This window comes from Neophocaena asiaeorientalis, unplaced genomic scaffold (genome assembly GCF_003031525.2).
Source record: "Neophocaena asiaeorientalis asiaeorientalis breed wild unplaced genomic scaffold, Neophocaena_asiaeorientalis_V1.1 scaffold508, whole genome shotgun sequence".
Lineage (NCBI taxonomy): Eukaryota > Metazoa > Chordata > Mammalia > Artiodactyla > Phocoenidae > Neophocaena > Neophocaena asiaeorientalis.
Genome location: NW_020172179.1, coordinates 329,305 through 341,278, shown reverse-complemented (window position 1 = coordinate 341,278; position 11,974 = coordinate 329,305). Strand labels below are relative to the sequence as shown.

Genomic DNA, 11,974 nt, shown 5'->3' with positions numbered 1-11,974 from the left:
AAAAATTTCACAATTTGTATGGAAATACAAAAGACCCCAAATAGCCAAGGGAATCTTGAGAAAGAAAAACAGAGCTGGAGGAATCAGGCTCCTGGACTTCAGACTATACTACAAAGCTACAGTAATAAAGACAGTATGATACTGGCACAGAAACAGAAATATAGATCCACGGAACAGATTAGAAAGCCCAGAGATAAGCCCATGCACATATGGTCACCTTATCTTTGATAAAGGAGGCAAGAATATACACTGGAGAAAAGACAGCCTCTGCAATAAGTGGTGCTGGGAAAACTGGACAGCTACATGTAAAAGAATGAAATTAGAACACTCCCTAACACCATACACAAAAATAAACTCAAAATGGATTAAAGACCTAAATGTAAGGCCAGACACTATCAAACTCTTAGAGGAAAACATAGGCAGAACACTCTATGACATAAATCACAGCAAGATCCTTTTCGACCCACCTCCTAGAGAAATGGAAATAAAAACAAAAATAAACAAATGGGACCTAATGAAGCATAAAAGCTTTTGCACAGCAAAGGAAACCATAAACAAGATGAAAAGACAACCCTCAGAATGGGATGAAATATTTGTAAACGAAGCAACTGACAAAGGATTAATCTCCAAAATACATAAGCAGCTCAGGCAGCTCAATATCAAAAAAACAAACAACCCAATCCAGAAATGGGCAGAAGACCTAAATAGACATTTCTCCAAAGAAGATATACAGATTGCCAACAAACACATGAAAGAATGCTCAACATCACTAATCATTAGAGAAATGCAAATCAAAACTGCGGTGAGGTATCATCTCACACCTGTCAGAATGGCCATCATCAAAAAATCTACAAACAATAAATGCTGGAGAGGGTGTGGTGAACAGGGAGCCCTCTTGCCCTGCTGGTGGGAATGTAAATTGATACAGCCACTATAGAGAACAGTATGGAGGTTCCTTAAAAAACTAAAAATAGAACTACCATATGACCCAGCATTCCCACTACTGGGCATATACCCTGAGAAAACCGTAATTCAAAAAGAGTCATGTACCACGATGTTCATTGCAGCTCTATTTACAATAGCCAGGACATAGGAGCAGCCTAAGTGTCCATTCACAGATGAATGGATAAAGAAGATGTGGCACATATACACAATGGACTATTACTCAGCCATAAAAAGAAACGAAATTGAGTTATTTGTAGTGAGATGGATGGACCTAGATTCTGTCATACAAAGTGAAGTAAGTCAGAAAGGGAGAAACAAATACTGTATGCTAACACATATATATGGAATCTAAAAGAAAAACAAAAGGTTCTGAAGAACCTAGGGGTAAGACAGGAATAAAGATGCAGATGTAGAGAATGGACTTGAGGACATGGGGAGAGGGAAGTGTAAGCTGGGACGAAGTGAGAGAGTGGCATGGACATATATACACTACCAGGTGTTAAATAGATAGCTAGTGGGAAGCAGCCGCATAGCACAGGGAGATCAGCTTGGTGCTTTGTGACCACCTAGAGGGGTGGGATAGGGAGGGTTAGAGGGAGACGCAAGAGGGGGATATATGTGTACGTATAGCTGATTCACTTTGTTATACAGCAGAAACTAACACCATTGTAAAGCAGTTATACTCCAGTAAAGACTTTTTTTTTTTTTTTTTTTTTTTTTTTTTTTTTTTTTTTAAGGTGTGTGTCCAAAGGCACCCACCTAATCGGTGGCAGAGGGAAGGTTGGGAGCCAGGGGCCCACTCTCCCTAAGACATCATGCACTTTCCTTTTGAGACTGGTGTTCCAAACTTTCTCTGGTGGTCTGAGTGCTTGAGAGCAAGAAAGAGGCTTTAATGGAATTTGACTTACACATGCATCTTAATTAAGAAGCAAATTATAATTGCTTGACGGGTACACTTTGAAAAAGAAAAAGCACAAAAAAAGGTTTATTATCAGTCACTGAGCCCACTAAAACATCTCGCTTGTGGTTGAGAGCTGGCTGGATGATGGGCTCGCTTGTTTCCAAATGAGCAAAACCACTGCCTTGCCAGAAAGGAACCAAGGAGGCCCCCTCCCTGGAGCACATGTGGGGATAATGAAGGCCTCCGCAGCCTCGGTTCCAGGGGAGGAAGCTGACCATCTGGATCTCTGACACCAAAGTTGATGACGTGGTCCAGGAAGTGTGGGGCAATGCCATCTTCTCCCTCTGGGGATGCAGCAGCTCTTACTTACAGCTCTGCTTTTGGTACACAGGGCAGGTCTCACCTGAGGTGATAAATACCTCTTCATTCTCTCTATTAACCAATCCAAATGGTAGTAAAAGAAGTCAGAGGAGTGTTGTGAAAAGAGAAGGATTTGGAATCAGAGCTGCTTTGTGCCTTGCTGCTACTTGACTATGTGACCTTAGGCTGATCCCTTAATTTCTGTTGGGCCCTCTGTCAACTCTATCTCTCAGGGCTGTGTTGCTACACTGACAGTAGCCATTAAACACTCTAATTGTTCAAGAAGACACACAGGACCCAAATGAGAATGCTTCCACATCTATAGTTGATTACAGAAAAAGGATACGGTATAGCAACAACATTAAAGTAAAGATGTGCATCCCAGCTGAACACTGCCTCGTAGCAAGAGGACGGGAGAGGCCCGGTGCCAGCTTCTGCTGTCCTCTTGTCCCTAAGAGCCAGAACAAAGTGCACTTGCTCAGATCAGGAACCACCAACATAGTCACTGATACCCTGGAAACAGTGAGCCCAAGTTAGAGTCTCTGCTGGAACTGTTTCTATTTTGATGCTTTTGTAGGTACCATCCTATTACATAACCAGCACCAAGAGCAGAGCCCTCTGAGGAGCTCACCGAGGCCAGGTGCCAATCATCAGTCTCACCGTCATCAATAACAATGCTTCCAGGCCGCTGCAAACTGTCCCCAAACTCCCGGAAGCCGTGGTTACAAAGCAGTGCTATTAATCAGCAGACTTCCTGCCTCGAACGGGAGTCAGCTTTGTGCAGGAACTTTACCAAAGCCACTCAGACTAACTGCAGCCCTACTGGAATTCCCTGTCACAGGTACTGTATAAGAAAATGCATACACTCAGCATACTAGAAAACATTATACAGTGTTGTTTCACTATATGCAATGTCTTCCTATCCTATGTCTTTCATTTCCACAGTGTATGCCTTCCTGGATGGGATGCTCACCCACCCACTTTGGGGGGCTGATTCTTTACCCCGCAAAGGCTAATAGAAGGGAGCCCTTAGTAGGACACAGAAGAAAGGATGGTGAGTCTTGTAATGATTCTGTGAAATCTGCACTTACACCTACAGTGTAAATGGCTCTAGGTCATCATTAATGGGAGCGGGGGTTGTTCGTCTTGCCACGTCACTCTGGTGCTGGCCTGAGGGGGGCTGGCTTCTCACAAACCTCCTGCAGCTCCTTGGAGGTGGAAAAGCAGGCAGATTCCAGGAAGTGAGTGCTTCAGCTGGAGGTGAGGGGGAGACAACTGGGTTGCCATGGAAAAGGAAGAGGGAGGGAGGACTGAGAGGAGGGATGGCCTTTTGCTTCTCTGAGGTTGTCTGAATAGGAAAGTGACATGAGAGAAAAAGTAGAAACTTTTTGTAATGTTCTTTGGATCCCATTCAAAGGATTAATCACCCACAGAAAGACTTTCTGGAAATGGACTATACCTTCCTGCCTTTTCAAATTAATAAGAGCATTCAGGAGGGGTTGCACCTGCTTCCTCAGCAGCAAAATACACTGAGCCTGGGGCCTCTTTTGATTCCTGACACCACCTAGCAGGGGTCTAGGCCCAGATGGCAGACTTGGGGATTGTCCTAGAGAGACCAAGATGGCCTCACACCTGGTGCTCCGTGGACAAAACTCAGGTCAGTGGGCCTGGTAACGTTTTCATGTTCCTGTGGGTCTTCCAGCTACCAAGGAGCCCTTCTTCCATTAAACACACTGGTACTTTTCATTTCCCTGAGACTCAGACAAAAGCTAGTTCCCTGGAGACTTTCTCAAAGTGGAGACAACTTCAGTGTGCAGTGGATTTAAATACACCAAGGGGCCTTTGCTAAGTCCTCTATCTCCCACGAATGACACATGGTCCTTTGGTATGGATGGAGCCAGAGATTGTTTCATCTCAACTCTTTCCCCTGCTACAATTGGGAGTCTTGTGTAGTTTATGTTCTTTTAGGGCCTTCCTTTCTAAGTTGTCACTGGAATGGGACACTTTAGCATCCCAAAGAGAAAATGTTTTCTTTCCCTCATCTTACTAGGAGGTGAAAAAGACAGAAGCCAATCTCAATGCCAATATTAAGTAGGCAGATGATCTAAATTTCTGCATTTAGGGGATATCAGTAAATGTGGGGGAAAAAACAGGTCCCCAATGGGATAATGATCAACAAAAACAACATTTATTAGCTACGCTATATGTGTTGGCACTCAGGGACCACAGAGCAAGAAGAAACGTGAAACCTCTTATTGTAGGGTTGACATTCCACTTGAGGAGACAGGGCAGACACATAACGGATGAATTATAGTATAACTCCTGCTACCTTTCATTGAGCACTTACTCTGTGTTAGGCTCTGTACTAAACCCTTAAAATGCATTCCATGTGTAGACGAAAGGAACTCCAGGGTGCAGCAGGGAGAGTGTGCACCAAGAGCTAGGGCAATCTGGGAAGGCTCCATGGAGGAGGTTGGGCCTGATTGGGCCTTGGAGGATGCATAGGAGTTAGACCAAATGAGAGGAAAAAGGATACTGGAGAATGTTACTTTGTTTGAGATTATTTTGGTGATGTGTGTTTCCAATTCCCCAAAGGCAGGGACTGGTGTGGCTCTTCCCCTCTCCCAATCCTCTGTGACCCTGATGTTTTTGAGATCAAGGGTAAGGATCAGGTTCTCAGACTCACCTAAGAAAGTGAGAGAGAAACAGTCTGCATCACAGTAGACCTTCCAAAAAGTAGGATTTGACCTGTGGAGGCAAAAGTGCAGTACAGTGCATGGTCTTTTGGAGAGGGAGGGATTGGAGTGTGGTTTTTATAAAGAATCTCAAGTATTTCTTGCAAACTTTTGTGATCTGTTCCTTTCACACATCTGATGAGAAGATTCCAAATGATAATGTTTCAGTATAAGATGATGGATTCTTCCTAACCTCACTCTTCCCCCAATGACAATAAATGTCACCTCTTAACTCAAATGATTATGACCCTAAAAGCCTATATTTCTGGGAATATCTCCAATGTTTACTTCAAGTGAGAGTCTGAGAAGCTCAAGGCCCAGCTTCACACTCACAGTTCCTCCTGCCCTCTAAAAGCCCAAGGTTAAAGACAGTTCAATATTATTAGGAAACCATGATTTATTTATGTTATTAACAGGTCAAAGAGGAAAATCAAGTGGTCCTTTCTATAGATCTTGAAAAAACATCTGATTTAAAAATCCATTTTGACTTACAAGCAAATAGCCTAAATAAGAATAAAAGCTATCTCCTTAACATATAAAACATACCCAAAGCTATTTCATACCAAAAGCTAACATCATCCTTCATGGAGAACAAGACAAGAGTATACACTCATCATTATTGAACAACAATCTGAAGATACAGGCCCAGTAGTTGGATAAGAGAAAGAAATAAGAGACTAAAAAAAAAACAAATGAGGAAAAGAACAAATATTTATCATCTTCAAACCTGGAAAATGCATGAGAATCAACTGAAACATCATTACAAATAATAAGATAATTCATCAAAAAACTTCCATACATTATATAACAATCAATTGAAAGGTAAGAGGGAAGAGAAAATTCTATTTACAACTGCTAAAAAGAAAAAGAACTAGAAATAAACAATCAGAATTTGCAAGATCTATATGAAAGAAAAACTCTCCAAATACTCCTGAGAAAACAAATGAAGACTTGAACAAGTTTCTAGAGCCCTGTTCTTGGATAGGAAGACTCAATGTCATACATAATAATCACTAACATTTACTAAGCATTTACTAGGTACCAGACACTCCTCTAAGCATTTTTACTATATAACTCATCAAAGATGTAAATTATCCCTAAATTAATCTGCAAATTTAACATGATTGAATTCCATACATAATGCATATACTACCTACTCAAAAATAAGATTTAATTTAAAAGGCTCAATTTAAGTAATACAAGCTGACAACACTGAAAAATCATCCAAGATTCTTGAAGCTCTTGAGTTAGGAAGAGGGAGTGCCAGAAGCACGAGGTGAATCTTTGGCTTCTATCAGAAATTTTCTTTGCTCAAGACTTGAGACACTAGCCCCTCAGTACCTCGGTTTTCCCATAGGGTGATTTGCAACCTCAGTTTGCCCCCAGAAGGCTCCAGAGTAAGGCCAGAATCTCCACAAAGGCTGGCTGACATACATAAAAAGCCCTACTAGGAAAATTCTTTCCCCAATTTTAGGTGTTGAAAGGACCACACAGGCCAGTTAGCACAAGAGGGGAAGTGAAGTCTGTATGAACATTGATTAGATGGTGGCTTTTTGGGTACCCTCTTCTCCAGATACGCCATCCCAGCCTCTCAGGGCTCCCTGATGCTGAGAAGCCCACACTTGAACAAAGCCTCCCAGAGGCAATTTCCTCTTTGGGGACTTTATTACACAATGATATCAAGCAAACTGAATGGGCCAAGACAGGTGGCAAAACAGAGTTCCTACCTGACAGGGCGCCCAGGAGAAGCAGGAAGAGGATGGCCTCCTGCATCTTTAGTTCACTTCTGTGCACCCTTCCAGCGTGTTATCCAGGACCTGAAACCTGCCTTACACCCAGAGTGTATTCCAGGTGCCACTCACCTTCCCCTCCTGGTTTTGTTACCATGCGAGAAATCAAACACAGGCTTTAGTGTCACTAAGGGAGACTCCAAACACCACAGGACTGTTTGTTCTTTGATTCCCCCCTTCTGTGACCACATGGTACCAAGAGGCCAGCCAACCAGCCCTGGTCAGCTAGGGGTCCATCTTAAAAGTCCACACCCGGGCTTCCCTGGTGGCGCAGTGGTTGAGAGTCCGCCTGCCGATGCAGGGGACACGGGTTCGTGCCCCAGTCCGGGAAGATCCCACGTGCCACGGAGCGGCTGGGCCTGTGAGCCATGGCCGCTGAGCCTGCGCGTCCGGGGCCTGTGCTCCGCAACGGGAGAGGCCACAACAATGAGAGGCCCGCGTACCCCAAAAAAAAAAAAAAAAAAAAAGTCCACACCCACCATGCATCTGTACAGAGAACCCCAGAATAAAAGTCAAAAGAGCAAAGAAAGAGTGGATGGTAAAAGCTGGACATAAACAGAGTCATCCATGATGGGCTCCCTGTCACCAGGCACGTTGTCATTCTCAGAAACAGGGGTAGGCAAGTAGGAATTTTTCTGCTCTCCTGAATTTATGAGTCAGGCTCAGAGTTGGAGACTAAAGCACTCATTCCAAAGAGAGGAGCCAAAAAATAAAAATAAATAAAAATAAAATAAAGAGAGGAACCAAGGGCCAGACCCCTCCTCAAGGCAGATCTGCAACTGTAGACACTGCCCTTTGACTCCATCCACCACCCCTCCAGCCCTCAAAGATGTCAGTGGAGGAAGATGAAGGAAGCTTCTGCCCACTGCAGGGTGATGTGGCCTATCCCTTGGGGCCAGGTGTTGCCCTGTGCAGTGCTTTCATGCCTCATGCAGCCCTGTGCCAGGCTACAAGACCCGGTGAGTGAACCACAGCTCGAGTCCAGCCTCCACCCAGACAAGGAGCGGTGGCTGTGCAGAGGGAAGGTGGTGGTGGAGCAGCCCCTGCCCTCAACATGGTGCAGGAGGAAGACAGTGGACAGAGTGGAAGGAAGCAGGACTTGGACCCTCTCTCCTGCTCCTTTCACTCGAGAACTGCCTGCTGGGAGAGGGGTGCCCAGCAGCCCAAGGCTGGTGGCAGGGGATGGATGGGGGCATTGTTCCTCCCCACCAGGGACGTGAGCCGTGGGGAGACCCCCAGGTGCTCTGAAGAGCACGTGTGCCCCACTAGTGAACCAGCATTTGGATACACAGAGGTCACCCCTGGCTAGTTAGTCTGTATGAACCCAGACAGCTACCACAACCAATGGAGGGAGACAGCAAGGAGGGCCAGTTAGGGAGCCACGCTCATCCCCTTTCCTCTCCCTCCTTCCCACCTTCCCCCCCAGGGCAAGGGAGCAGGGCCACACCCCACGCCCAGGCGCCAAGGGTGCAGCAGGGGAGAGGCTGGAAATGAGAACTGAGTTTGAGATGGAAGCTGTGACTATCAAGGACGATGACTAACTGAAAGTGACTGGGAAGCAAGATATTAAGAAACAAGAAAGGGAGATGTAGTAGAGGCAGATTAAAAATGATGACTGGAGGAAAAATAAAAACATTTCTGTTTATATGCCCCTGGATTGAAACTGCTAAATAAACCGGTTACAGCCCCTTCTGGGCACAAGGAAACTAAGGCTCGGAGAGGATGAGAAACTTGCCCATCATGTCCAAATCTTCATCGAGCCCCTTCTAGCCTCCACAGTGCCCCATGTAGCTTCTTTTTCCAGTTTGGCTGCCACCTCTCTGACTTAGGTCCTGGCCTCTGACCTGGACTGTCTCTGTAGCATCCGATGCATCCTACAGGGAACTGTCAGGTTAATTTCCCAAAAGGACAATTTTGGTCACTCATTTTTCCCTTAGGAAAAGTTGACTTTTCCTGTGTAAAACAGGAGTTAAGGGAGTTCCCTGGTGGCCTAGTGGTTAGGATTCCAGGCTTTCACCGCCACGGCCCAGGTTCAATCCTGAGTTGGGGAACTGAGATCCCACAAGCTGTGCGGTGCGACCAAAACAAAAACAAAAACAGGAGTTAAGATTCAAAATGTCAGTCTGTATGTTTCTCTCTAAAATAGGTAAATGGCAAAAAAAAAAAAAAAAAAGTTTTTTCTGTGTGACCTTAGGCAAGTTACTTACCCTTTCAGAATCTCAGTTCCACTTCTATAAATCAGGGAGAATAATACCTGTGATGCAGTATTATTGCAAGCAGTCCATGAGCTAATGAAGTAAAAGAAACTGGCCCATAGTATATGCTATATTTTTCCTAATAGGACTGTAGTAAAGGCTGCAACATAGTAGGTAGTCAATAAACATGGGCTGAAGAAAAAGATGAATAAACAGTTGCTAAGTTACCAATTCTCACCTCTCAGTTTTTCCTATCATATTATTTACTGTAAGTAATCCATTTCATTATGCATAATTAAAGCTGAAGTGATGGCTTAGATTAAGTTATGGAAGACGTCAGAATAATTAAGGCTTTGAATTAAAGAAACTCACGTCTGTTTAATTTTCAGCTTGACTGCACAGCGTTCTTCATGTTACCCTGTTTCTACCATAAGGGGAATCTCCCCGTCCTTCCCCTCCCTGATCCAGGGATCTTAAGGGTCAAATTTTGGAATTTGTTGTGGGTTTTTTCTCCTGTGATTACAGCGTCTGTTTCCAGCCCTGAGGTTGTTTCTGCCATTATGATGTTCTGTTGTCCGTTTGTCAGCTCAAATCTCCTTCTGAAAGCCTGTGGTCCTGGCACCAAGGACCCAACTGGGCCAGCATCACACAGAGCCTGAAAGGGACCCGGATGCCCCTTGCTGTCTTGTTCCTGACCTCTGAGATGCTGAATCCTGGTTCCACCTAGGTCTCAGCCAGGTGAGATGGATCAGGTAGCTGGAGGGCAGGGCCAGAATCTTTGGGGCAGGCACCCCTCCAGCTTCACATGAAAGACCCGGGGAGTCTTCTCCCACATCAGCCATGGTTCAGGCCCTTAAAGTATTTAAAGGGACTTTCCTGGCATCCAGCTACTGCAAGTGTCTAATTTGCTAGCAAAGGAATCATGTTCCGAAGCTGTGTTAAGTTGGACCTTGGAACACGCTTAGCTACGGATGGACTGCTTGCAGCCTACAAATGCTTACGTTATCGATAATGTACTTGAAACACGACAGACTTAAGATGAGAAGAAGAAGCATTGCTGTGAATGTTCCAGAGTCCAGCTCCTTCAGCAGATCCGCGGGCAGTGAGGGGAGAGCCAACAAACCCAGCCATCTTTATATCTGTGGGGAAGCTCTGTCCATGGTCCCTGTTCATCCAGTACTGGAACCATGGGCTTCTAGGATCCAAACCCTAGGATGGGACACCCAGGTCGCACCACTCAAGCACCTGTACACTGCAGGCCTGCCTTGGGCAGAAAGCACTCAGGGCCCGGCTCACGCTCCCAGCGGCAGTGGCCATGCTGATGGCATGAAGCTTCTTGCAGCTCTCTACAATGGCTCCCCTGTGGGCCACTGGACCAGCATGCACATGGCTTTAGCACCCCACTCCCATGGTTCTCCCACATATTTGTCTCCAGCCAGTCTTGGCAAGCCTTTCCAGGCCAGAGAAGCTCATATTCATTGCATCCTGGTTTCTTCACGTGTAACACTGAGCAAAATATTGCGAACTTACTAAATTTACTTTCTGCTCCCTTGCCCTGTGCCACTCTCTCCCCCACCCAGAACACCCAACCATTGAGAGACCCTCCGCTCTTTCAGAGGAGGAAATAAAGTTCCACAGCCTTCCTCCCTTCCGGAACCTCAGGAACACTCACTCCCTGACTGGTCCTGAACATCCCCGGATGGGGTCCTCTGAAGCCAAGGCCCTGTAGAAGAGGAAAAAATAATTTCCCTCTGCCCTTCTAAGTCCTTAGCTGAGACCCCTGTAATAAAAGACAGATTAACAAGAGAAGTTTTAACATGTATACCTCATGGACCCAGGGGAAAGTGAGTGAATCCCACGGTGGCTTAGAATTCAGGTTTAAACACCATCTTAATAGGGGAAGGGGAAGGGGGATGTACATGATCTTAGGGGAGAGAAAGTGATTTTTAGGAAAGATGAAAGGGCCCTTAGAAGAATAGAGAGGAGGTGTGATTGTTCGTGACAGAGTTTGTCTGGATGTGGTGTCCACCTCCAGGCAAAAATCAGTATCTCTTTTCTATTTGCATTTCCCTTCTCATGAGTAGAGTTGAGCATCTTTCCCCAATATTAAGGAATCAGTACTGTTTCCTTTTCTGTGGCTTTTCTGTTCATTTCTACCATTTTTCTACTGGATTTTGGGTACATTTCTTGCTGGCTTGTGGGAAGTCTTGATATGTTAAGGAAATTAACACTTTGTCTGTAATAGGCATTGCAAATATTTTCCCAGCTTATCATTTTATTTTTGACTTTGTTTATAGGAATTTTGGCCATGTAAAAAATTTTTAATTCTTATATAGTCAAATTTATCATCTTGTATTCCATGGCTAAGTAGCACACAAAACCTTCTCTCTGAGATAATTTTTTAAATTTCATATTTTCTTCTAGTACTTTGCTATGGTCTGGATGTTTGTAGCTCCCTAAAATTCATATGTTGACATCCCAATGTGATGGTATTAGGAGATGGCACCTTTGGGAGTTGATTAGGTCATGAAGGTGGAGCTCCCATGGAAAGCATTAGTGCCCTTATAAATGAGACACCACAGAGGCCCCGGAGAGCTAGCTCCCCATCCACCATGTGAAGATGCAATGGGAAAAGGGTTCTCACCTGACCATTGCTGGCATCCTGATCTCAGACTTCCAGCCTTCAGAACTGTGAGAAATAAATTTCTGTTTTTTATAAGGCACCCAGTTTGTGGCATTTTGTTATAGCAGCCTGATTAGACTAAAACATACTTTTATGATTTTATTTCCAATGGGGGCCTCTGATTTCTTTGGAGACATTCCTTCAGGTATGAGGTAGGATCCAGTGGGAACTCCGCTTTCCAGCAGCTGTCTCAGAGTTCTCTTTAACCAGCTTAGCCAGAACCCTCCTGATCAGCTCCAAGATTGGGGACAGTGGAATAATGTTTTTTCTTCATCTCCAAATGGGTGGTTAAGCTTAGGATAGAACAATTAAGCCAAGAAAATGTGCCTCTAGCCTGTTCCCCACTGTACCTGGTAGAAAAGAGG

At 44.8% G+C, this 11,974-nt stretch overlaps 1 protein-coding gene across 1 annotated transcript in view; it reads right to left on the bottom strand.

Moving 5' to 3' along the window:
* The window catches only part of CDHR3 (cadherin related family member 3), a 65,724-nt gene extending 59,010 nt beyond the window's left edge, over positions 1-6,714 (bottom strand). Inside the window, exon 1 of the mRNA XM_024760805.1 lies at positions 6,669-6,714. Coding sequence (XP_024616573.1) covers positions 6,669-6,714 — 46 coding nt within the window. The remainder of the gene's footprint in view (positions 1-6,668) is intronic.
* Positions 6,715-11,974: the final 5,260 nt, after the last annotated feature.